This window comes from Spermophilus citellus (assembly GCF_964194105.1).
Source record: "Spermophilus citellus genome assembly, chromosome: 18".
Classification (NCBI taxonomy): Eukaryota; Metazoa; Chordata; class Mammalia; order Rodentia; family Sciuridae; genus Spermophilus; species Spermophilus citellus.
The window spans coordinates 14646762-14674398 of NC_138200.1; the positions used below are offsets into that span (position 1 = coordinate 14646762).

Genomic DNA, 27637 nt, shown 5'->3' on the forward strand with positions numbered 1-27637 from the left:
CTGCCTCAGCCTCCCGAGTCGCTGGGATTATTGGCGAGTGCCATCATGCCAGGCTCCCCCACCACCCTGAAGGTCTTCTTCCAAGAACTCCAAGACACAAGGGGAAGGGGATCGTGCTCAGACAATGCTGAAGAGATGAGCTGGAGCTGTGATCCTCTCTTCAGGGGCCTAAGCCACAGCTCTCCGTGGGGGGGGGGGGGGAGAAAGAAGGTAAAAGAGCCCTGTGTGGTGATGCATGCCTGTCATCCCAGCAGCTCAGGGAGGATCCCGAGTTCAAAGCCAGGAGGATCTTGAGTTCAAAGCCAGCCTCAGCAAAAGCAAGGTGCTAAGCAACTCAGTGAGACCCTGTCTCTAAACAAAATACAAAATAGGGCTGGGGATGTGGCTCAGTGATGGAGTGTCCTTCCGGGCCTCCCCCATATTCCCCAGCCTCTCAGGTTGTCTTGCGGCTGACTTGCGTATTTTCCCTCTATTCCAGTCAGAGGGGAAGGGCTGAGATGACTGTGCCTGTCCACTGTCTCAGCCTGCTCCAAATCAGCTGTCCCTTACCCTGTCTTCTCTGTGTGAACATTCCAGCCTTAACGAGAAAAGTGGCCAGACTTTTGCCCAGCACCAACATCAGCCACACCTACACAGCCTGAGGGGGAACTGAAGGTGGGGAGTTGGCACCCCATGGATGGGCAAGATAATAATGATAATAATTCCTGCCCTTTACATGAAGCTTAATATGTTCCAGCCACGGTTAAAGGCATGTGACAGAAATTAATTTATTCCTCACACAAACCTGTGCTGTAAGCACTACTATGTTGATTTTACAGATAAAGAAACTGAGTCACAGAACTATTAAGTCACTTGGACTGTTACACAAACGAGCCACACATCAACTCCCCAGAATCTTCACAGTGGAAAGAATGAGCTAAACCGAAGCAGGAAGGATGGTACTGTCTCGGTAAGAGATCAGCGTGGGGGAGAAGAAAGATGTTCAGGGCCGATTGGGGGCAGGTGCAGAGTTCCCTTTCCACCGTCTCCACACTCTGGTGAGTTTCTACCGCGGCTCTCCAGGTGACCCCATCATCATTTTGTATCCCCTCTCTGAGCTGAAGTCCCATAAGTCTTTGAATAAGGAGGTAGAATAGGGATAGGAGTGTCAACATCTTGACCTTGAGCCCGAGATAGTCTTTGGACTATCTTTGGACTATCTTCCAGAACTTGGAGCCAAAGAGATGTGGGGGATGAGGAACCTATTAGAAGAGAAAGAGGTTAGCTGCCTCCAGCTGCCAGAACTGTTTTAGTAGAACACTAGAGACCAGGAGGCTTAAGTAACAGAAATGTATGGTGTCATGGTTCAGGAAACTGCAAGTTCAAGATCCAGATGCTACTGGTTTGTCTTCTGGTGAGGCCTTCTTGTATTGTAGAAGGTCACCTTATATCTTCACATGGACTTTCCTCTCTGTGCATGCATCCTTGTGGTCCATTCCCTCTGTCTTTCTGTTTCTCTCTCAAAAACAGGGTCTCACCATGTTACCCAGACTGATTTCTAACTGCTAGGATCAAACAGTCTCCTTATTCAATCTCCAGAGTACCTGGGTCTACAACATTCCTAAGTCTTCCCTCCCCAACCACCTAGTACTAGGACTTGAACCCAGAGCCTCACACATGCCAGGCAAGTGTTTCATAAACCACACTCCCACTCCTTTTTCTCTTATTTTGAGATAGGCTCTCACTAAATTGCCAAGGCTGACCCGTAACTTGATGCTTCTACCTCAGCTTCCCGTGTAGTTGGGATTACAGGTGTGCATCACAACATCTGGTCACTTCCTTTTTTTAATAAGGATGCTTGTCCTGGGCTAGGGTTGTGGCTTATTGGTAGATCACTCGCCTAGCACGTGCGAGGCCCTGGGTTTGATCCTCAGCACCACATAATAATAATAATAATAATAATAATAATAATGACATTGTGTCCATCTACAACTAAAAAAATTTTAAATTTTTAAAATTTAAAAATTTTAAGATTATAAACATGGGACCCTAATCCAATAGGACTAGTATCCTATTGGATTAGAGTCCTATTGGATTAGGGTCCCATGCTTATAATCTCATTCAATTTTAATTATCTCCTTAAAGATAATTTATTACAATTATAACTATATTATATAGTTATATAACTTATAATTATAACTGTGCCCTATATGGGACACAGTTCAATTCATACTACGGGCTACAAAGTGTGTGGAATAGTGCCTGGTCCCTAGTTAAGTGCTCAAAAAATGGAACAATGGTAATGATTAGTTAATGATGTTCATAGGGAAGAGAATCAGAATCAGGAAGCTTAGTAACCAGGGCTACTGAGCCTCCTCATTTGCCAAATAATTGTGGTTGATCAGTTAATAAAACACTTCACCTCCGGGCTTGGCTATACAGAGACTTCACCCCAACATCCTGCAAGATTACATAGGTGGCAGATAGGGAAAGCCCGATTCCCCAACTGAAGCTGTTGGTGAAGAGGACAAATTTCTGCCTCGCTTTCATCACAGGTTTGCTCTATTCTAGTAGCAGATCTGTCCCCTTCTGTTTAAACTCTTGACACTCTTTCAGAATATTAACTGTATGACCAGGAGTTTAAATTAGCATCCAGCCTCTCAAGGTTTTAAGCATGTGGAGCCCCTGATGCCACCTTTTAATGTTTAGTCTGCAACATGATTGATTGAATTTGTCTTCAGATAAACCTGAATCACCTTCCATGAGTCACCAAGAGACAGCAGCCACTGCAGGAACAGTCTTGAGAGCAATAACTCACTTGGAATTTATCTCCAATTTTCGTTTTTATCTTCCCACATTATCATCAAGTTTTTCTGCCTCCCTCTAGCTAGCTGTTTCGTTTCTGTTTACTTCATTTTTCTAGAACATTTCTCCCCTGTGGAACTGGGGAAAATCAAACCCAGGACCATGAACCTCCCAGCCCCTACAACAGCTTCTATATTGCTTCTGTTTAATAAAATGCAATTCTCTAAATAAAATACAATTTTATTTAGAGCCGTTTCTATTCCTGGAAGATATAAGCACTTTTTAGCTTATGCTATAAGGTGAATTTTAGTCTCAGATGGCAGGATTGTATCTGCTTTCATAGGACTATAGCAAATTTCTACAACTTCTAGTTCCTTCTCAAATGATGTATGTTATCACTGAAGTCTGGGAATTCCTTTGTCAAATATTTGTGATTCTCCAGGCAGCCAAAGAGTGGGAACAATACATCATAAGTCCACCAAGCTAACCTGGAGCTGCCCTAAAGGAGCCACACACATAGTAACTACAAGATGCTAGTGAGAGACTGTGCTTAAAGCAGCAGGTAGGCTGGATGTTACTTTATATATTTGCTGCTTGGAACAGGAAAAGAAGGGCACAGGCTGTGATCTGAGGATGAGATCTTAATGCCAAAATAGCTCATTCCCAACAGAGAAGAAAAGTATTTGCTGATACAGAACTACCACCAGCAAAATCAAAGGTGGAATTTCCTTACGTGACATTTTTCACATTACATTTGAAATAAGAGAAAGTAATTAGCCATTTTATTGGTATTTGGGTTTTAGGGTTTTGTTTATATTTTCGATTGCGGGGGGGGGGGGGTTCCCTATGTTGCCCAGGCTTTGCCTCCAACTCCTGGGCTCAAGGATCCTGCTGCCTCACCTTCACAGTAGCTGAGATTACAGAGACATGCCATGGTTTGTGACTTGGAGAGTCACTATTTAAGATGCACGTTGTAATATGATGGGACCCATAAAAAGAATGGTAATAAATATGTAACTATCAAGGAAATAAAGTATTTATAATACAATGAAAAACATGGGTGAATTTCATTTAAAAAATGATGTTATTCAAAAGAAACCAGACACAAGAGTATATAAAGTTCAAAACACAGGCAGAACCAAAACTGCAGTATTAGAATAAAAAAGAAAACAAGGAAATGATTACCATAAATATCAGGATAGTAGTTACCTCCAGGTAGAAGGGAGGGGATAGGAATAAGAAAGGAAGGAAGGGGCTGGGGTTGTGGCTCCAGGGGTAGAGCGCTCACCTAGTATGTCTGAGGCCCTGGGTTCTAACCTCAGCACCACATAAAAATAAAGGGATGTGTCCATCTACAACCAAAAAATAAATATTATTTTAAAAAAAGAAAGGAAGGAAGGATTCCTAGATACTGGAAATATTCAATTTCTTGACCTGGAAATTTTTACTTTGTAATAGATCATTCAGCTTGTACATTTATATTTCATTCATTTTTCTGCATATGCATAATACTGCACAAATTTTGAAAAAAAAAATAATGTCCAAGTGAAGCTAAAGAATTTTTTTAAGTTACAAGAAGGAATTATGGGGGTTGTGACTCAGTGGCAGAGTGCTCGCTTAGCATATGTGAGGCACTGGGTTCGATCCTCAGCACCACATAAAAAATAAATTTTCTTTTTAAAAAAGAAGGAAGTATTATTATAAAGTTTTAATAATTAATTGATTGATATGAGTGAAAATAGATGAATAAATGGAAAAGAATAAACAATCCTAACAAAGACACCAAACCAGAATATCTTGGTGTAAACAGAGGTGGGTGGCATTGGCTTCTCGGGAGGCTGAGACAGGAGGATAACAAGTTTGAGGACAGCCTGGAAAACTAGACTCTGTCTCAAAATAAAATTAATAGAAAGGGGCTGGGAATGTAGCTTAGTGGTAGAGCAATTGCTTAGAATGTGCAAAGCCCTGATTTCAATCCGCAGAACGAGAGAGAGAGAGAGAGAGAGAGAGAGAGAGAGAGAGAGAGAGAGAATGAATATAACAAATCACTAGGTAACAGCTTAGAAGCATCCTAGGATGGAAGCTTAGGAACGCTTACAGAAAACGATCTTGTAAGACTCTTCTTATAAACATTGAACTGGTAGAAATGTAAAAACTTGGGCCCCACCCTTGCACATTCTGCGGTTTCAGATGCGTTAGCAGTGCTGGCCAGTAGATGGTATGTTAAGTCTCTGGGCGCCGGGCTACTACGCATGCGCAGGGCTGCTAGGTGACAGAGCGTCTACGCTTGCGCACACGGCTGTGCACACAGCGTTTACCCGTGCGCATTGCGCTCATGTACGCGCCCTCGCGTGCACACCCGTAATCGCACTGCCCCGTTATTCCAGTTTTTCGGGAGCCACCGAGCTATCTCTGCGGTCCGAGATGTCCCAGCTGCCCGCAGACAGCAGCGTCCCGCAGACGGACGCAGCTAGTGGCGACATCGGCGTCCCACAGGCGGAGGTAGGCGGCGGGAGGCAGGAGCCGACCCCGGCGCCAGCTGCGGAGGTCCGGGAGGGCCCGGTGGCGGCAGCCCGGGAGGGCCCGGTAGCGGCGGCCCGGGAAGGCCCGGTGGCGGCCGCCAGGGGAGGCCGAATGGCAGCGGCCAGGGAAGGCCGGATGGCGGAGGCCAGAGGAGGCCCTGTGGCGGCGGCCCGGGGAGGCCCGGCGGCCCGAGAAGGCGCGATGGCGGGGGCATCCAGGGATGCCCGGATGGCGGAGGTCGCCCGATTGTTGGGGGAGCCGCTGGAGGAGGAGAGTCCGGAGCCCCGGCCCAGGTCCAGGGCCAGCAACGCCGGGGGCCTGGCCGCGTTGCCCTATCTCCGCCTCCGCCACCCGCTTAGCGTTTTAGGAATTAATTACCAGCAGTTCCTCCGCCACTACCTGGAAAATTATCCCATCGCTCCGGGCAGAATACAGGAGCTGGAGGAGCGCCGCAGGCGGTTCGTGGAAGCCTGCCGAGCCCGGGAAGCCGCGTTTGACGCCGAGTATCAGCGCAATCCTCAGCGGGTGGATTTCGATATTTTAACATTTACCATAGCCCTGACTGCATCCGAAGTGATCAATCCTCTGATAGAAGAACTTGGTTGTGATAAGTTTATCAACAGAGAATAGTTGAGTGATGCAGCGACCTCCCAGAGAACCTCTGCGTTCAAGACAGTCAACCCAATCCTGCAACTTGATTTTAAAAAGTCAAAACATACGGAGAACAAGGCAGTGCACACAGTTGGGAAAAAAAGGAAGCTGATCGTGATAAAAAGCATCAGAAAAGAAATAGAAGAAATGTCCACAGCATCGTAATACTTCTGTGATGTTCTTTGAGTTTGTGATTGATCCAGATTCTTTTCCCTGTGTTATGAAATATGTCTGTCAACATGGCTTCATTTAAAAATAAAGGGTGGTTTTATGAAGTTGAGACTTGAAGGGAAATTGCCAGTACTAGAGCCCATGATGAAGAAAGAAATTATCAGATAGCCATGAGAAGAATAAAGAATTACAGTTGTTCTTAGGACTGGAATGCTATGGAAAGAACTTGACATTGTCAGAATATGTGCTCCTTTCATGTCCGATTCAACAGAAGTTTTTAGTGTAAGACTGCGTTTGTGTTTTTCCTGAGGCATTTCAGATGGCAAGCAAAGTGAATAATGTATATATTAAGTGATAAAGTGTGTTTTCAAAAATACCAAATTTCTGGATTTTTTTCTTTCAGTTGTTAATCCTCATTTAAAGTTTTTCAGTGTCATTAGTCATAAGCCCCAAGAATATAAAATAGAAAAAGCTTTCCATCCTTGTCCCCCTTCATCTGGCACCTAACATAGCCTCTATGTTAGCAGCCACATTTGTGCCCTAGTTTCATTGTGTATACACAAGCAAACAAATTTTTGGTTTCTTCATGAAAGTTGGCATATTGTATTTACTGGTTTATGCGTATCTTGAAGATCCTTCCAAACCACTATATCTTCTCTTTCCTAGGACCACATTTCTTTCCAGTCTGTGGTTATGTGTAATTAACCAGAAATGTACTGATGGACATTTATATTGTTTCCCATCATTTTCTTCTGGCAAAAAAAAAAAAAAAAAGTTACTGTAGTAGTTATCTTGAATGCATATCATGTGGCATGAATGCAAATACAGTATTGCTTTGATTCTAAATGCACTTTTCGTGTTTTAACATCTCAAATCAGGGTACTTTTACCTTTGATAGTGTGGTAGAGCATGTCTGCCTTAGGTTTTCCTAAAGCTAATGGTTGATGTCTATCTTATAACCAGTAACTTCTTAGATACTTTGTAAAGTATACTATCTATAGGATGAATTTCCAGAAGTGAGAGTTCTGGGCCAAAGATATTCCATTTGAAATTTGATAGCTATTGCTAAGTTGCCTTCCACACATGTATCACTGTTCTCCCACAGAATATCCCTTAATGCTTAGCCTACAGTAGACCATCCAATGTGTGGATCTTACCAATCAAATAGTTGAAAAAATGGTGTATCAGCTCTATTTTGCCTTTTATTATATAAGTGAAGTTAAATTTAAGAATCATATATATTCCCTTTTCTGTGAACTCTTTATTGTATCCTTTGTCTATTTCTCTCCTGAATAATTTTGTCATTCCTTTGTTGATTCTAGTATATGTATTGGTGACATGAGGCACGGTAATAGTTTGTGATGTGCATTATGAACTTTTTCTTCCAGTTGTCATTTGTCTTTGGCTTTTCTGAAAACCTTTTGAGCGTGGAGATTTTCTTGTTCATTTCCTGTTTAACCTTAAACTTACAGGATTTTGAATCCCAATGTTCTCTTGGTGTGTGTGTGTGTATTTGTGCGCGCACACACACGATTTCATTGTTCATGTTTGAATCAATTTGTAATCTATTCTGGGGAATAGTAGTATAAAGGAAGGATCTTTTTTTAAAATTTTATTTATTTATTTATTTATTTTTTTAAAGATAGAGTGAGAGGGAGAGAGAGAGAGAGAGAGAATTTTAATATTTATTTATTTTTTTTTAGTTTTTGGCGGACACAACATCTTTGTTGGTATGTGGTGCTGAGGATCGAAGCCGGGCTGCACACATGCCAGGCGAGCGCGCTACCGCTTGAGCCACATCTCCAGCCCTTTTTCTTTTTTTTTTTAATGACCACCTGGTTAATCAGATACTAAATAATATGTTATTTCCCCTCTAATTTTGTTGTAAGATGCCTTTTCATATATCAAACTGCATTTTAGATTTTCTAACTAGTTCTAAATCTTAATACCGAAACCCCTTAGTATACTTCCTTTTCATAGTGTTTCTGGCTGGTTTTGTATATTATATGTATTACTACATTAATCTCAAAATTAGCTTCCCTGATTTAAAACAACAACAACAGCAACAAAAACTATTAGTCATGTTACACTCAATTAACCCAGAGGTAACTGCTGTCTTTTTAAGATACTGAAACTTTGAATCTAATGATTCGTTTTTTAAAAAGCATTCCTTTGTATACTTTAGCAGACTATTAATGTTTATTCTTAAATTAATGACCTAAAGGTGATCTTTCACAGGTCTAGTCATTTATTCCTAGACATTTTCTCTTTTATGTTTTTCTATAGTGACAACATTTTCATTATATTTTAAGCTTGCCTATGTCTTTGAAAATAATTGATTTTTTTTTTTTTTTTTGTACTGGGGTTTTAACCCAGGGTGCTTTACCACTGAGTCCTATCCCCAAACCCTTTTTATTTTTATTTTGAGACAGGGTCTCCCTAAGTTGTTTAGGGCCTCACTAAGTTGCTGAGGCTGGCCTCGAACCTAAATCCTCCTGTCTCAGCCTCTTGATTTACTGGGATTACAGGCATGCACCACAGCATCTGGATGAAAATAATTGATTTTTGCATATTTATTTGATAGCCTGTTATTGTACTAGATTCTTTTACATTTATAATAGTTTTTTTTTAATTTTTTTAAAAAAATTTTAGTTGTAGATGGATATAATACCTTTATTTATTTATTCATTTTTTTTATGTGGTGCTGAGGATCAAACCCAGGGCCTCACATGTGCTAGACAAGTGCAAGTGCTCTACCACTGAGCTACAACCCCAGACCCTTATAATAGTTTTTAAAATAATTCTCTTTAAGTTGCAGAATTAGTCATATGCAAATAGTTCTAGTTTTGTTTCTTACAATTTTTAACACCTCTGACTTCTTTATTAATTCCTGGTTCATACCTTCTAATATAAAGTAATGGTGGATGACGGTGAAGCATCTTTATTGTGATTTTGTGAAAATTCCTTATATATCTATCTATTCTTGTTTGTGTGTTTTTATCAAGAATGATATTGAGTTTTGTGAAAGGCCTTTTCAGAAACTAGGAAGGTGATCCTAGAGTTATTTTCAAGTTCACCACCATTAGTGTAATGCATGATCTTTACATTCTTCAGATTTACTAATTAACCTTTTTTATTCTTTTCATGTGCTATTGGATCACTTTTGTCTTTTTTAAAGAATATTTGCAATTCATGTCCATAAGTGAGATAGATGTAACATTTTCTTGTGCTGTATTTATCCCTTTTAGGTATTGATGCGATCATTACATTATATAAATAACTTGAAAGTTTTCTCCCTTTTTAAATTCTGAAACACTTAAAAATCCTTTGAAACTATTTTTCTATGATTTGGAAGAAAATTTGCCTTTGAAGCTCTCTGGGCTGGGGCTTAGAGTTCTGAAGGATAATAGTTCTTTCCCAGTTTTCTCTGCCACCCCTATGTACCAGCAGTAGGTTTCTAAGTACTTTGGGGAAAAAAAAAAACAAAAAAAAAACATGGGAATTAGAAGGTAGCATTTTTCCTGATTGCATGTCTTTCTTTATATTTACTGGCAACATGGGAGTTTTGGAACTTAGAAAAATGGTATACAATTTATAAGTACACATGAAACTCTAAAATAGTCTTCATAAAGTTTGGTTTTAGCTTACCACTTTCTTCTCTGAAATGATGGGTACATCAAGATCTAAACAGTCTCCCTGGAGTCAGAAACCAACCTGGAGTTTCTACTTATTGGGTTCCAGAGCGGGGGGAAAAAAATGGAAGGCTATTTTTTTTTTTTTCTGAGGGTTTTTCTAGAATTTGGCCTGAGACAGAAGTTATAGGTTTCTGCCCTTGACAGAAGTTGAACTTGTTGCCCAAACAGTAAGAATTGTGATAACAGATTTCCACAGCTTTGAGCATTTTTCCAAGGCCCACTGACTCTACATCTCCACATCGTGACCTTTTCTGACAAAAGGGCAGTGTCCTAGCAGTAGGGTTGGCCTCTCCAGAGGACAAGAGAGCAGAATTGGGGGTCAGAGGGAAAGTATTAAGAGCCTCACTTCTGGTGTCCAATTGATTGGGCTCACATTCTGGCTGTGACATTATCTGTGTGACCCTAAGCAAATTACTTGGTACTCTGTACATCTTAAGTTCAAAACTTCAACATTCTTAGACACAATGAAAGTTTATCAAGTTTTGGGATCTGGGTCAGGGACACACACAAAGCTAGAGTTCCTGGACCAACATACATCCTTAGAATAGGTAAGTACATATTGTTTAATATAAAGTGAATTCAGTTTCCCTATGAAAAAATAAACAAATCACCTCATTACTCAGTTCCCAGCTGAGCTGCTCAAGAAACACCCGTAGAAGTCTGAGCAAGGGAAGGGCTTCAAATGAGTGGGCACCAAACAACTTTCCCTGGGTTGAATGTGAATAGGATTGTGGGAAAGGATCTATCTTCTTTAGGGATTGAAAGGAAGACCCAGGAAAGGAAATTCCTAGAAAGAAAAGAAAATGCTTGAAATCTTAGGGAAAAAGAAAGGGAGAACAGTTCTCTGCCTGCAATGAAAATGACTAAATGGTTCCTATTTCCTCCTGTTTCCAAGATCTGCCCTTTCCTATTCTGCAAGGAAAGGAGGACAAAAATCCCTCCATTTCTCCTGCAAGGGACAAGTCACCTGGGACCAAAAGGAGCAAACACCAGGTGAGAATTCATTTCCTCCTCAAGTTAAAAGACCCTTTGTGATATAATGAGAAACGTGTTTGGTTTTTGTCACTGGTTCCTGGCTGGATGCCAGAAAGACCAAGCCTTCATTAAAGCTTTGAACTTTCAGCCCAGTCCCCAATCTCCCAGGGAAGAGGGGCTAGAGATTCAGTTAATCACCAATTGCAAATGAGTTAATCATGCTGGAGGGGAGTTCCCAAAGTGGGCATGGAAGCTCTGTGCATCCCTCACCCCCACACCTTAACCCTGTGCATCTCTTCCATTTAACTATTCTGAGTGGTGTCCATTATAGGAAACTGTAATACAGGTTGAGTATCCTGTATTAGTCTGTTTTCATTACTATAATGAAATGCCTGAGGCAGGATAATGTTTATTTATTTGTTTGTTTATTTCTGGGTACTGGGAATTGAACCCCCAAGTACACTTTACCACCAAGCTACATCTCCAGCCTTCTTCTTTTTTTTTTTTTTTTTTTTTGAGACAGGGCCTTACCAAGCTGCTGAGGAATCTTCCTGCCTCAGCCTCCCAAATTGCTGAGATTATAGGTAAAAGCCACCACACCTAGCTGAGGCAGGATAATTTTATAAAGAAAAGGTTTATTTAACTCACAGTTTGGGAGGTTCAAGGGCATGGTGCTGTCATGACTCAGCTCTGATGAGTGCCCTCTGGCTGCATTACATCATGGAGGATGGCAGTGGGAGGAAGCTGTCCCATGACAAGACACGAAGCAAAAGAATAGCTAGGGTTCTGCAGTCTCTTCTGAGGGCACACCCCTAGTTAATCAAAGGGCCTCCCACTATGCCCCACCTCTGAGAAGTTCCAGCACCTCAACACATTTTCTTTATCCATTCATCCATTGATGGACACACCTAGGTTGGTTCTACAGTCTGGCTGTTGTGAATTGTGCTACTATTTACACGGGCATGTATGTACCACTGATTTCAATTCTTTAGGATAAATATCTAGGAGTGTGATAGCTGGGTCACATGGTGGTTCCACTCCTCATCTTTGAGGAATTGACATACTGCAAAATCCAGAACTTTGAGGTGCCAGCATGACACCACAAGTGGAAAATTCCAACCCAGCTTTGGGCTGTAGTTAAAAAACAGATGCTCTAAAAATATTATATAATATTATCTTCAGGCTATGTTTATAAATAAATTTCATATTTACACTTGGGTCCCATCCCCAAGATATCTCATTATGTATATGCAAATATTCCAAAATTTAAAAGAATCCAAAATCCAAAACACTTCTGGTCCCAAGCATTTCAGATAAAAGATACTCACACTGAAGTAAGTAAAGTTGCTAAGCTCTGTGAGTCATTCCAGTGAATTATCAACCCTGAGAGGGATGATGGGAACCTCCAAATTTGTAGTTTGCTGGGCAGAAATGTGGGTAGCTTGAGCATCCCATTTGAGACTTGCATCTGATAGCAGGGCAGTATTGTGGGATTGGGTGCGGGGCTTCATTAACTGCAGACAGTGTGAGAATTGACTTGTAAGACACCCAGTGGTGTTGGAGAATTAATGTACAAAAAGTACATTTAGTGGCAGAAGTGCTATCAGGAGAAAAACTTGGTTTTTAAATAGAGAATAATATCGTTTTAAAATAGTAAATTTTAAAAATTCCCTGCCCTTGTGGAATTTAACTTCAATTCTGACAAAGGAAATGGGCAGAATGTTGTTATATATCATAAAAACATGGGGCTGGGGCTGGGGTTCAGTGGCAGAGTGCTTGCCTCACACATGTGAGGCACTGGGTTCAATCCTCAGCACCACATAAAAATAAACAAAGATGTTGTGTCCAGGTATAACAAAAAATATTTTTAAAATGATTATGTGGCTATAAGGTAACATGGTACTATACGTCGTTATATGTATTCAGGCAAATTAACAATCACTGCTTAAGGCAGGAGTTTTCTGCAGTATTTGAAGACCCCTGAGGAAGCCCTGTGACATGGCACAGAGTGAGTAAGGGACGGTGGTGTGACTGAGTTGGAGTAGTAACAAGTGGGCCCAACTTGGTGCCGGAGTGGGGCCTGGTCCCCTCCACAGCCCACTGGACAAGCAGAGTAGGCTACAGACTGGTCAAAGAACATTCCCTGACACAGCATGAGACTTGGTCATTGGGCAGGGCTTACACTAGATTAGAGACTGCCCCCAAAAGAGTAATAGTGACAGGCTGACAACTAGCACCTCCATTCCTCATGGGGCTTTGACAAGCAGTGTTTTGTCCAGTGGCAGCCAGCTGGATGAGTGGCACATACCCTTTCCATATGCTCTCAGTTCCACACCCTGCCCACTCAAGAATTTTGTTTGTTAAGCTGCAGAAGCAGTGACATTATCAGCATTAGCTTGTTTGCTTTTATAAACAGCATCCCAAGGACCAGTTGTCCCCATGTATTTGCAAGAAAGTAACTTTCTACAGAAGCCTGCAGGAGAGAACACCAATGTCCTTTAAGACAGTATGTATCTGGACTTTCTGGCCCAGGCTTGCTTTCGTTGTTACTTTAACATGGATAGCTCTTGGGAAACAGAAAGGAGGCATTCAGGGACACAGTGTTTGACTGTCCCACTTTTCTTTAAGGTTGATACATGCCTTATAGACCATTGTTAGAAATTTGGCTTTTATTCTGAGTGAAATGAGTTATTATAAGAGGGAGCTATCTGACCTTTAAAATAATCATTATGAATACTTCATTAAAAGTAGATTGCAGGGCTGGGGTTGTGGCTCAGAGGTAGAGCACTTGCTAGCACATGTGAGGCCCTGGGTTCAATCCTCAGTGCCACATATAAGTAAATAAGTAAGTAAATAAATAAATAAAGGTGTTGTGTTCAACTACAACTAAAAGATAAATATTTTTAAAAAAAATTAGATTGCAGCCGAGCATGGTGTTGCATGCCTGTAATCCCAGCGGCTCCAGAGGCTGTGAGACAGGAGGATCGCAAGTTCAAAGCCAACCTCAGCAACTTAGCAAGGCCCTGAGCAACTCAGTGAGCCCCTATCTCTAAATAAAATACTAAAAAGAGCTGAGGATGTGGCTCAGTGGTTAAGCACCTCAGAGTTCAATCTCAGGTACCGCACCCCCAAAAAAATTAGATTGCAGATAGCATTGTAGGAGGCTACTATAAAAATCTAGGGAAGAGATGATGGAATTGCTAAGTTTCAGAATTGAGTGAAAATAAACATGTAATATTTTTCCACCCTGGTTCATGGCTGCCTTGAATTCTATCCATTGACTTCTTGGGGCTCACGGACTCTTAGTTGAGAAGCTCTGATATACCAGGCCGGTCGCGCACACCTGTAATCCCAGTGCTTGAGATGGCTGAGGCAGGAGGATCGCGAGTTCAAAGGCAGCCTCAGCAATTTAGTGAGGCCTTAAGCACCTCAGTGAGATGCTGTCTCTAAATAAAATACAAAGTAGGGATGAGGATGTGGCTCAGTGGTCGAGTGCCCCTGAGTTCAATCCTAACACACACACATACACACACACACACACACACACACACAAAAAAGCTGGGGATCTAGCTCAATGTTTAAGTGTCTGTGGTTTTAATCCCCAGTGCCAAAAAACAAAGTATGGTGTATTATGCCTGGTACCTAGTGACTGGTTAAACAGTGAGAACAGTGGTAATATTAGTATGATGTTCATGGGAAGAGTGTTGGAAAAAACAAACTGTGACTCGATTTCTTCTACTGTACCCTTACAACACAGATCAGTTCTGTGGCCTCAAAAGATTAGGGGATTTCTCTCCAACAGCAAGCAAGCAGTCAGTACTGTAGTGAACACCAGCTGGGTGTCCTCTGCAATGGAAAGTTATAGACTCTTATTCTACTTCCAAACCTAAGTCAATTCACAGGCCCCGAAAGCTTGATTGAGTAGGAGATCAGGTCCCCTTGAGGAAAGACCTTGCACTGTTGCCAAGGTATACCCCATAAAACTTCATCTAAATCTTTACCACTGGGACCCATGATCATTTACTAGAGTGACAGTGCATTTGGGGAAAAGGAAATACCCAGACCTTTTGATAATTCTAGATACTGGCTTTGAATTGATGCTAATATGGAGGAACCAGTCAAAGTGGAGACTTATGATAGTCAGGTGATAGATGGATTCTTAGCAAAGGTTCAAATCATAATAGGACCAGCTGGTCAAATATAGGCATTTTCTCAGTGTCTGAATATATAATTGGAATATAAACACTTGGCAAATGGAAGATTCTCTATATTGGCTGTTGATGCACACATTAGGGTGGGAAGGGCCAATTGAAAGCCCCTAGAACTTTCACTCCCCTCCAATTTAGTGAGCGAAAGAAAAACTACATCCCTGTAAGAATTTTGGGAACTGATGCCACTGTCAAAGACTTCAAAGAAGCATAGGTGTGGTAACTGACACATCCCCATTTAACTCAACCTGTGTAGAAGAAAGAATGGATCTGGAAGAATGACTGGATAATCATAAACTTGATCTGATGGTGATTCCAACTGGAGCTCTTATCCCAGATATACCTTTACTGGACATGGCATCATTTTTTTAAATATTTTTTTTTTAGTTGTAGATGGACACAATATCTTTATTTATTTTTTATTTGGTGCTGAGGATCGAATCCAGTGCCTCATGCATGCCAGGCAAATGCTCAGCCACTGAGCTCCAACCCTAGTCCTGGTATCATCATCATTATTTTATTACTTGGGGGGTACCATGGTTGAACTCAGGGGTGCTTTACCACTGAGTCCCTTTTTATTTTGAGACAGCATCTCACTAAGTTACTTAGGGTCCTCACTAAGTTGCTGAAGCTGGCTACAAACTTTCAATCCTCCTGCCTCAGCCTCCCAAATCACTGGGATTTCAGGCATGCACCACCATACCAGCAACATCCTACTTTTTAAAGGTCATCAAGGAAGTCTCTAACTACATAGGCTAAGAATCACAAGTGGCATCCCATCACTTTTGCCATAATTGATCTCACATATACTCTTCTGTGTTTTTTGAGATGATGATCAGGTAGGTGCTGTCAAACGAAGTAGCATGGGAGAGGCTCAGGAAAACAGTTTATTACACTCACAGGTCCTAGAAAGACAAGAGTCATTGCACGGTGACAGGGAGGTCTCATGAAAGAAGTGCAGAGGGAGCCTGATCCACCAAGCAGGAGGAAAGCAGAGAACCGGATGACCTGTGGGCAAGAGCCTTTACTGGGAGCCAGGGTGGACCACACAAGAAAATGAGCAAGGGATTTCATGGGTACCTTTGATTGTTATTAGGTCATGGCCAGGGAAATACGAAGGGGAACGTGTGGCAGGAACCAAGGTTATTACTCTGGTGCTCCTGGTCACCTGGTGGGATGCTCATGGTGTTGGTAGAGACCTTGACGCAGCAGAAACATATGAATACATACACAAAAAAGGTATGAATTTTAGGAGGCAAAGTCATTGGGGGTCACCTGAAAGTCTGTCTATATAAACAGCACCAGCCTAACAATGAACCTAGAGGTTCATTTTTCAGAGTAGACAAAAAGGAGGTGCCTATGAGGCAGGAGACCAATTCTCAAGAGGTTCCCGAAAGCAACAGAAGGATTGCTTCAAATCTGCAGAATTAAAATCTGCAGAGTTTAATTAAGATGGGAGCTGGAAAAGGATCTTATTCCTCAATATTCACATGAGTGTTGAACTTGTAATTTAAAATACAGCAGGAAGCTACTGCTGTAATAGCATCCAGGACCGCTGGGGGCGCTCGGGAGAGATGTTCACTCTACGCACGCGCACATCGCCACTCACGCATGCGCACGATCCTCAAATAGCGTTCGATCCCGTTACCGTTTTTTTGTGTGTGTGGCGGGGGAAACGCTCTGGCGTTGGCGGAGTGGGCTCAGCGGTATGAAATGTACGAGATGAACCCAATGAATGGCGTCAGCGACGTCTTACAGGCTGGCGTAGGCGTCGGGCTCGGGAGGCCCAGGAAGGGCCAGTAGCCGGAGCCGCCCAGCCCATGGCGCGGGTGCTCGGCCCGGCTCACAGGCTTGTCCCGGGCCTCGCCCCAGGCCCGATGTCAGTGCCAAACCTTCCAGGGCAGCTTGGCCTTTTAGGAGTTAATCAGCAGCGGCTCTTCCACCAGTACCTGGACAGGTGCCCCCTGGTCCCAGTCAGACTGCTCCGAGCTATCAAGGAACGCCGCAGGCTGTTTGTGGAAGGCTGCAAGGCCAGGGAGGCGGCCTTCGATGCGAATCCCCCTCCGCTGGACTCCGAGGCTGTAGCTTTTACTCTAGCCCTGACTTCCTCGGAAGTTGGCAGTCCTCTGGCCGACTGAGCTGGCTGTGACTGATAAGAGGTGATGAGGAAGGGAGGTGTCTCCCGGAGCACAGGCGACAGGCCGTGCCCGTGCAGTCAGTGGTTAGGAAGCAATGCAGCCACCGCGGACAGACGGAGCGCTCAGAAGAAGAACTCCAAAGGCACTTGTGAGGCATGGAGCTGGCTTCCAGAGAGGTTCTGGAGCCTCTGACTTACCACCTGGTGACTGTGGAGCGATCCCTGTCTGCATTTGTGGAAACTCAAGATTACTTCATCAGAAAGAGTGGTTTTGCAAACAAAATCTAAGAAAAATGGCCAGTTATAGAATCCATAGAAATTAACCAAGATGACAAAACAATTTAAGCAGATACAGTTAGGGACTCTTTAGTCATGAGGCTTGGAAGGCTATGGAAAGAACTTGGGAATTTCAGAATTTGTGGTCATCTCATTGTCAGCCTTCAGATCTCAGTGTAAGGTTAATTTTGTGTCTTTTGAAGTACTTTAGATGAATAGTAAATTTTCAAATGCAAAAAAAAAAAAAACACGTATTCATTGTGAGATTAACATATTTTCAAGACCATGCAAAATTGGGGTAGGTTTGGGAATAGACTTGCTTTTGTTAATGTTTAAACTGTTTTTATTCTAGTATGTGTATCTATTTACAAGACTCAAAAAAGTATCAAAATATATGTTGTGAGAAGTTAGCCGGATCATCCTCTAGACAGGATAATTGAAAACTATTCCTAACAGGTTATCAGTTGTTTAGGTTTTTTGGTTTGGGTTGGTTGGTTTTATTTTTTGTTTGTTTTTTAACTTATGCCTTCAACAGTTCCTACCATATACACAAATTAATATCAATCTAGATATTCTGCTTGTTTCCCTTTTAAAAATCAAGGTAGAATATGACAAGGTAGCATATTATTATATGCCTCTATCAGCATCTTGATTTTTTTCCACTTATGTTGGAGATATTTTTTCTTTATTTTTTAAGCAACTATAATGTAAGGCTGTATCTCAATCTAGTGAACTAATCTTTTGGACATCTTGGTTGTTCCCAAAATGTTTTGATATTTTCTGTGTATTTCTGTGTGTTTACTTGTTTCTCCATAGAGTAGACTTCTGTAAGTGGAAGCTCTTGATTCAAGGGCATATGCTTTGGGAATTTTAACAAGTACTACCAGAGTACCCTCCTTGGGGCTCTCCCAGTTTACCTTCCCTTCAGCTGGTGATGACTGTGATGACTGTGATTACTCCACAGCCTGGCCATTCAGATCTGGCTTTGGGAGAATCTGACAAGTGAAAAAATCATTCCTCTCTGTCTTTTCAGTTTGCATTTCTCTAGCTGTGAGTGCAGATGTGTGGTCTCAGTGTGTAAGAGCCATTTGTTGCTTCTCTGTGAACTCTGTCCATATGTTTACTCATTTTTTATGCCTTGCAAGACTATTTGTTTATCAGTCACTAAAGAAATTAGCCCCTTGTGGTATGAGATGGAAATACATTTTCTCTGTTTGAATTGTTTTGATCCTTTTTCCATGCATAAAACTGTTTTAATGTACCTGGATATATTCAGTTTTTCTTCTAGAAAAGGGGCTTCTAGAGCTTGAGTTATAGTTAGAAAGGCTTTGCTACTTCTGGATTATGAAGGAATACTTTGGTTTTTCGTTTTGTTTGTTTCTGTTGTTGCTTTTGGTACTGGGGATTGAACTCAGGGGTCCTTTACCACAGAGGTGTTTCCCCAGCCTCCTTTTTATATTTTATTTAGAGACAGGGTCTTGCCAAGTTGCTTAGGGCCTCCCTAAATTGCTGAGGCTGGCTTTGAACTTGTAGTCCTCTTGCCTCAGTCTCCCAAGCTGCTGGGACTACAGTCGTTTGCCACTGTGCCCTGCAGGAATACTTTGGTTTTAAATGTTAACATTAAAATTGTTTGGAATGTTTTAGGTTCTAGGAGTGCTATTCCACCCTCATTGCACTTCTTTTCCAAAGTTTTTCTGGCTATCCTGGAACTTGAGGATCAACTTGACTTCTAGATTTTACAAAAGCTAATGCTATTTATATTTGGGTTACATTCAATTTATATAATTTAATGTGAAAATTAATGTCTTTCTCTCCACTAACGTGGTAAGTGTTCATTTGTTCATCTTTTCATGTCCCAAGATTTGTTTTTAATGTTTCCTTCTATAGGTCTTGCCCATTTTTTTTAAGTATATCCCAAAATTGGTGGTTGGTTTATAGCTATTGTGAATGAAGTTTTGTCATTTCTAAACTGAATGCTGCTGATTTTTTTCTTCATTTATTTTGTGGTGCTCTATTAAACTTTATGTGTTCTTATTGTTTGTATTTTTCTTTGTTATATCTTTAACAGGGTAATAGTTTCATCTCATCCTTTCTAATTTTTAATAATCATTATTCCTTTCTGTTATAGACTTGCTTTGGCTAGAAGCTCCAACTCAGTATAAATAAAAATAGGTGAGAAGGTACCCGTGTCTTTTTCCTGGCTTTAATGTGTAGTGCTGGCTTTTGGATTGAAATGAATATATTGTATCCTGTTAAGGAAATGTACACTTATTCCTATCTGTTGTCTCTTTTCCCCTCAAAATGTCTAGGAATTTTGTTAAAGGTCAGTTCTATATTTTTAGATTTCTCCCATGATTTTATATTACATGTTCAGTTTTGGTTTGCAGGCTTTCTAGTAGTGGTCTTTGCATTTGGAATGAAGCTCACTTGGATATGATATATTATTCCTTAGTATGACACTGGATTCTGCCTGTCAACACTTTAAAATTTCACATTAGAATTCAAAGTGAAATTGGTTTATAGTTTATCAACCTTTTCAGTGTTTAGATCAGTGTTATATTCATTTCTTATAAAGAAGATCAAGTCCTGGGGTTGTGGCTCAGCAGTAGAGTGCTCACCTAGCATGTGAGAGGCCCTGAGTTCAGTCCTCAAGCACCACATAAAAATAAATAAAAAGTATTGTGTTCAACTACAACTAAAAAATAAATTTTTTAAATTTTTTTTAAAAAAAGAATATCAAATGCTTGCCTACCATGTGAGAGACACTGGGTTTGATCCTGAGAACCACATAAAAAAAATAGATAAAATAAAGGGTATTATGTCCATTTACAACTAAAAAAAAATATTTTAAGAATATCAAAGTATTTTTGGCCATCTTTTTCCTGATAAATAGAAAGCTACATCATCTAGTTTTTAAAGTTAGAATTAAAGTAGTTTGGGGCTGGAGAGATAGCTAGCTCAGCTTGTAGAGTGCTTGTCTCACATGCCAAAGGCCCCTCTATAATCCTTTTTCATTATTAACTTAAGTACATAGTGGTCAGAAAACGTGGTTCAAGCTGGGTGCCGTGGTGCACACCTGTAATCCCAGTGCTCAGGAGGCTGAGACATGAAGATCACAAGTTCAAAGCCAGCCTCAGCAACAGCCAGGTGCTAAGCAACTCAGTGAGACGCTGTCTCTAAATAAAATACAAAAAAAAAAAAAAAGGGCTGGGGATGGGGCTCAGTGGTTGAGTGCCCCTGAGTTCAATCCCTGGTACCCACCCCCAAGAAAATGTGGTTCAGATGATAAAAATTATGTTTTATGACACAATACATTGTCATTTTTTGTAAATATTTATATTCTCTAATTGCACTTATATGCATTTGTCCATCAGGTCAAGCCTGTAATTTGTGTCAGTCAGACCTTCTACATTCTGAAATTTGTCGGTTTGAACTGTCTCTAACTCAATTATGTCTGTCAATTTCTTGTAGTTTCCTCAACTTTTGCTCAATGCATTTTGAAGCTGTTATTAAGTACACATGGCTTAGAATTGTATCATCCTCTTGGCGAATTAAAATATCATTCTGTAGTTTCTATCTTTATATCTGCAATGGAATTCAGTTAGTATCAGACTCCAAGGCTTTCAGGATTTGATCCTCCACAAGACTGCCCTCAATAAACATCAGCCACAGTTTAGGAGTTCTCCCCAGTCCCCGTGCTCCTGAGCAACAGTCTACAAATTTTAGGGTTCCACTATTCTCTCAGATTTGAAAATATGCTAAAATGTCTCTCTATACTATAGAAATCTATATTTATTGTTACAGTTTTAGTATAGGAAAAATAAATTAAGTGCAAATCAGGACCAAGCAGAAGAGGAGACACATGGGGGAAGGTCTGGGAGGGCTCCCGAACACAGAAGTTCCCTGTCCTTTCATGGTGAGTTAGGACATAGCAGTCTTCTGGCCATCTTGTCCAGAGAAGCTACCTGAGCCTCAGTGTCCACAGTTTTTATTGGGGCTTCGCTTTGAAGGTGTTATTGAGTCAGTCATTGTTCATGTGATTGAATTCAATCTCCAGCTCCCCATCCCTCACAGAAGGTGAGGATAATACCATGTGGCTCAAAGCCCAACTTTCTAATCACGTGGTTGGTCTAGATTTATGTGTATCAATGTGGTTAGATCTGAAGATTTCAATGAATGGAAAGGATATTGTAGAGTGATGTTTGGTATGCTATCACTAATTAAGATGAAAACACTGTGTTCATGGGTGTGGACAATTATACAAAGCAACTAGAATTCATGGTAGGGGTGCCTCAGGGTTAAGGGCGTTTGTGAATAGAGACTTCAAGGTAGTATCACTGGCTATTACATACATGGGCAGTACTGGGTGGTAGAATGTATGTACTTCTTACGTATTCTGTATTTTATTAAAAAACCTTTAGAGGGCTGGGGATGTGGCTCAAGCGATAGCATGCTCGCCTGGCATGCGTGCGGCCCGGGTTCGATCCTCAGCACCACATACCAACAAAGATGTTGTGTCCGCCGAGAACTAAAAAATAAATATTAAAAATTCTCTCTCTCCTCTCTCACTCTCTCTTAAAAAAAAAATTAAAAAAACCTTTAAAAACAAAAGGATACATGTGGTTATAAAGAAGGAAAAATCAAATTCTAAGCTTTTAAGTACCAGATACATTTTTAAATTGCTGAATTGTGGGCTGGTGGCTCATGGCTCAGTAGTAGAGCATTTGCCTAGCACATTCAAGGCCCTGGGCTCAGTCACCAGCATAAATAAGTAAATAGAAAAGCATAAATAAGTAAATAGAAAAGCACTAAAGTTTTGGGGGCAAGTCACACATTCTATAGAAACATGATTAATAAGATTGGAACTAATGCTGTCCGTGGTCTTCCTGAGCTATTTTCTGTCCCTTTAAGGGTTTTTTGGTTTTTTTTTTTTTTTTTTTTGGTACTGGGGATTGAACTCAGGGACACCAAGCCACATACCCAGCCCTTTCTTGTATTTTATTTAGAGACAGGGTCTCACTGAGCTGCTTAGTGCCTTGCTTTTGCTGAGGCTGGCTTTGAACTCATGATCTTCCTACCTCAGCCTCCCGAGCTGCTGGGATTACAGGCATGTGCCACCACACCCAGCTGTCCCTTCATGTTTTTAAAAAGACCTTGTTTTAGCCAGGTAATCCCAGTAACTCAGAAGGCTGAGGTAGTAGTATCACAGGTTCAATACCTGGAAGGACTTAGCAAGACCTTCTCTCAAAACATTAAAAAAAAAAAAAAAAAAAAAAAAGGACTGGGGATGTGGCTCAGTGGTAAAATGCCCCTGGTTTCAATCCCCAATACAATAAAAAGGGAAGAAGGAAAAAAAATTAAGAAAAAGAAGTCCTCTTTTTGGATGCATATAGACCAGGCTCAAAATGAGACAAGATAAATCTCATGACATGTTGTGTCCCAACGTCATATGAGTGACATCTTCCACATCCCATTTCTGGGCATGAGTGTGCAAATGTGTGTGTATGAATGTTTGTATGCCCCTTTTTTCTGGAAGTTTATGGGGTATAGACACTGGGGCCTCAGAAGTATGCACATCTATGTGCTGTTATTTTTTTAGGTTTAGTTTGCAGTTCTCCACAGGTCTTTGAGAACAGAGATGCCTCCTGTTATGAGTCTGTTTTGTGGTTCGGTACATTTCCATGTGTCCAACTTAGCTTTTCTGCCCCAAGTCTGTATCTTTCACTAGGTCTGGAAAGGTATATTGGTATATCTTGTTTCTGGGTAATTATATCTCCCAATCTTTGCGTTCTTGGTGTGTCTCTGTGTGCATCCTGGCTGCTGCTGCCTACCAATTGTTAAAACCGTATGGTTAGAGAGGCATTTCTTCCATAATGAGCCAAATACTGCTATGGTTTAGGTAAGGGTCCCCAAAAGATTCTTAATATTAAAGGCTTGATCTGCAGCCCATGTTGCTATTAGGAGGTGGTGGAGTCTTTGAAAGGTGGGGCATAGTGGGAGGAAGTTAGGTCCTTGGGGGCATGTCAGGAACTGCCACATAGGAAACGAGGCCCCTTGGTTTTGAGTGATAAGAATGTGGAGCTGTGGCAAGCCAGCCCTGGGCTGTGTGTGTGTGAACTGTGGGCACTGAGCACACAAAGTGGACTGAACCCACATTGCCCCTCTGTTTGGGAGGCCTCGCTCTGGTCTTTTTACTTGCTCTGCCATGACCCCCACACAGCTCATGAGATGGGCGTGGCCTCCCTAGATGTCAATCAGCTGACATCAGACATCACAAAGCTAGACTCCACCCCCTGAAACCTGACCCCTTGCTTCATTTGAATGGCTTCTCCCCAATAAAAGGGTTAAACACGGGTCCTGAAATGGCAGACCTAGGCCTGTCTGCCTCACTACCACCATTGCCACAGTCTTCCTGACAGTGGCCACGTGTCCACCAAGCACAACCTGCTCCTTTACCACAGTCCTGTGTCATGGTATGTTGTGTGTGAGGCAATCATCTTTTTAGGTGATTTCCTATCAATTGGAACTTTGTTGCTGCAAATGACAAACCCATCTCTGGGGACCCTAACCAAGGAAACTGGAGTCACTGAAGGTGTATTCCAGAACTGGATTTGACAGCTCCAGAATTCTCTGTTCTTCATTTTCCATCTTAACTGCTATCTGTAAGTATTGTACCAATTTGTCTCTTTTTTCAGATGACAGTTGTCCATTCAAAAGAATAGGTGGCTTTAGGCTGCCCCCCAGGCATTTCCTGGGACACCTAGTCACAATTTCTATGACCCCCTTAAGGAATCGCACAGTTCACCCTGAGACCAAAGGATGGACCAGGGAGCAAGGTGTACAGTGACCATGGGATGAGGATTCTAGACTTGAGCATCTTCCTTGAAGATTAACTTTGAGGTCCACCATAATACCCTGAAAAGAGTCTGATGTGTCTGGATAGAAGATCTAATCTATACAGCATGAGTCACCTGACTCAGTCCTTTACATTCAATGAAACTGATTGAACAAGTGTTTATATATTGAGCACCAACTCTATTTCAGCATGCTTCTAGATTCCTGTAGTTTTATATAGTTTGTATCATTAAAAAAAAAAACATAGCACTTACTTAGGGTAACAAAATAGCCAATTAGAAACGTATTACTAGAAAATAAATGCTAAGGATGTGGGAAAGAAAAAAAGAGCTGGGCATAGTGGCACATGCCTGTAATCCCAGTAACTCAGAAGGCTGAAGTAGCAACTTTGCAAGATCCGTTATCAAAAAAAATAAAGTCTCAGGCTGGGGATATAGCTCAGTTGGCAGAGTGCTTGCCACACTGCACAAGGCCCTGGGTCCAATCCCCAATACCACATAAAAATTAAAAAATAAAGTCTCAGTGGTGAAGCACCCCTGGGTTCAATTCCTGGTACAAAAGGAAAAAAGTTTTTTTTTTTCAAGGACTCCATTTTCATGGCCCTGAACACTTTAGACAGCTAAGAGCCATCTGGCCTCTGCCTCACCAGGCAAAGTAAAAATTGAAGCTGAGACTCAACTCACTCTCTTCCCCTCAAACCAGCCCCTCCTGATGGGGTACAAGTGGTCAGCCCAGGACTGTGGCCAGTAAGATGTAAAACTCCATCCTTCCTCCAGAAACTTATTTGAAACTTATTTTTAAAATGGGCATGTTTCTCTTTTTTTCTCCCTCCTCCTTCCTAGTCTCTTCCCCTCCTTAATCTCAGGGGAAACAGGATCACCTTTCTTCCCCATCCTGGGCAGTTTTCTGTCCTTGAGCACACACCCACTATAGGAACAATTAATCCAAACTTGGAGGATGGCACCAGAAGACCTCAGAAATGACCATCTCCAAGTTAACAAGTGAACTTCAACTCGACAGAGAATGTGTGAAATGTAGCCTTTGAATAACCTCTTTAGAAAGCCCCCTGTGCCTGCTGATGGGCAGAATCACAGCTTCTGGGACAGGAGTTCCCTGTTTCTCCTTTGCTAGGAAAGCAAAAAAAAACCTTTTTTTTCCTTTTTCTCAAAAAAAGTAAAAGGTGCTGGGGATGTGGCTCAGTGGTAAAGTGCTCCTGGGCCAAATCCCCAGTCCAAAAAAATAATAATAAATTAAAAATAAAAAGAATAAATCTAGTGGGTCCAAGTGCTCAGTGTTGGTCTACGGCTGGGTCCAGTCGAGTCCAGGCCTTCACATCCACTCACCAATGGCTCCCCGGCTCACCCAGAGCAGCTCCCAGTCCTGCAAGTTCCCTTCATGGTAAATGCTTAGACAGACGCACCATTTTTAAAACTTTTATACTGTATTTTTAGTGTACTTCTCTCTATGCTTCAACATGTTTAGACACATAGATACTTACCATTGTGTCACCATTGTCTATAGTATTGAGGCCAGTAGCATGCAGCCTGGGGCAGGTGGCTATCCCCAGAGTGTGGGGGGACACAGGTGTGTATGCACACTCTGGAGTTCACATGAAACGAAACTGCCTACTAACACATTTCTCAGAACTTGTTCTGTCATGCCCTCTGCCCATCACTTCCAGGCATAATTTAATATGTAATCAAATTCCAAGAGTCCGTGTTCTAATAGCCATTTTACGAAAGAGAAAATTGAGGCCGAGAGGCAATGTCCCTGGTGGAGGGCACACAGCAGGGTGCTAGGTGGTCAGGTTGGAAAAGTCTGGCTCCCACATCTGTGCACTTGACCTCCTGGTGAGCCCACAAGGCCAGGTGCAGAGGAGGGGGCCCATAACTGTCTAGTGAATGCACAAATGCCCTACCCAGCTCCCAAAATCCTGCCCAATTCCAAGATTTGTGGGTTAGAAAGTGGGTCCTGGAATGCAGTCCCTATCTCATCTCAAACCCTAAAACTGCCAATAAGATGGAAGGTTTTCCAAGTATATCTTGAACAAGGTCCTGGGAAATGAAGTCACAGAAGAATCTGGCCTCAGCAGCATGAGAAGCTGAGCCTAGACTGCCGGGAGCACCGGGTGGCCTTTATTCCAAGCCATCCTCTCCCCCAACCCCACCCCAGGGCTCAGGACTTGGGAGATGCTAGGAACACGCAGTGGGCTCCTTCCACGGACCTCAGACGTAGGTTCAGGGACAACAGACACAGACCAGAGCACAGGGAGGCACACTTTGTATGTATTTCCCTCTCCCTTCCCCAACCCCAACCCACCCCAGCCACCATCAGAGCAGGACCCGACTTGACAACATTTCAGCCCTTCTCATCATCCTGCTGAGGCTCCTGAGAAGAAGAGAGGAAAAAACTGAAAACAGGAACATATAACTCCATTAAAATAATGGTGATTATATAGGGCTTCCTGTGGAAAGTGCTTTCCATGTATTCCAGTGTCCACTCTAGTCCTGCTATTTTTCAAGCTCATCAAGCACACTCCTACCACAGGACCTTTGTACTTGCTGTTCCCACTGCCTAGAATACATTTCCTGAGATGCCCACATGGTCCAGATACCTTCTTAATGAGTCTTCTAAGAAGAAGAGAAGGGGTATGGAAACAGGAACTTACTAGGGAATGATACTGGCCAGATTATATCGTTATTCTGTGCAGCTGTGAATATATAACAATGGATCCCACCACTGAGTACAACTATGACCATAAAAAAATGGGAAAAATTAAAAATAAAATGCCCACTATTCTCCTCTGCATCCTTTCCAGTAGCTGTCTTCCCTACTAGCGTGGGGATTGGTATCTGTTTTGTTCACTGCTTTATCTCCAGAGCCTAGGACAGTGTCCAGCACATCGTAGGTACACAGCAAATACTGGGTGAGCAGAAATAAATCCAATCAGGGAAAGACTATTGGAATTTCTTTTTTATAGAGAAGGAAGCTGAAAGACAGGGGAGGGCAGGGGATATAGCTCAGTTGGTAGAGTCCTTGCCTCGCATGCACTAGGCCCTGGGTTCAAACCCCAGCACCAGCTCCACTCCAGTTCCAAAAATGAGAACTTGACTCAAGAGAGCGCCCCTGAGCCCCCTCCCATTGGCTCAGGGATGGACTTGTGACTTAAACCAGCCCAATGGGAAGCTTTGTAGGATTTAAGCCACCAGGAAATGGAACCTGCCTGAAAATAAAGACAGCCTGATTTAAAAGAAAAATGCAGAAGCCAGAGTCAGGAGGAGTCAGGTTCCCAGGGGTAATCTTTGGGTACCTGGATCCCACTCTGTGCAACAAAATTATACCCTAACCCTTTATTCCTATTG

The 27637-nt window shown here is 41.9% G+C and overlaps 2 protein-coding genes across 2 annotated transcripts in view; both read left to right on the plus strand.

Annotated features, from left to right (window-relative positions):
* The window catches only part of DYRK1B (dual specificity tyrosine phosphorylation regulated kinase 1B), a 196138-nt gene that overhangs the window by 79508 nt on the left and 88993 nt on the right, over positions 1-27637 (plus strand). The gene's annotated exons all lie outside the window — the stretch shown is intronic.
* Positions 5086-7616, plus strand: LOC308637645 (EP300-interacting inhibitor of differentiation 2-like). Its single transcript, XM_081274229.1, has one exon. It carries the CDS (start codon positions 5209-5211, stop codon positions 5935-5937), a length of 729 nt encoding a protein of 242 aa, XP_081130355.1. The 5' UTR covers positions 5086-5208; the 3' UTR covers positions 5938-7616.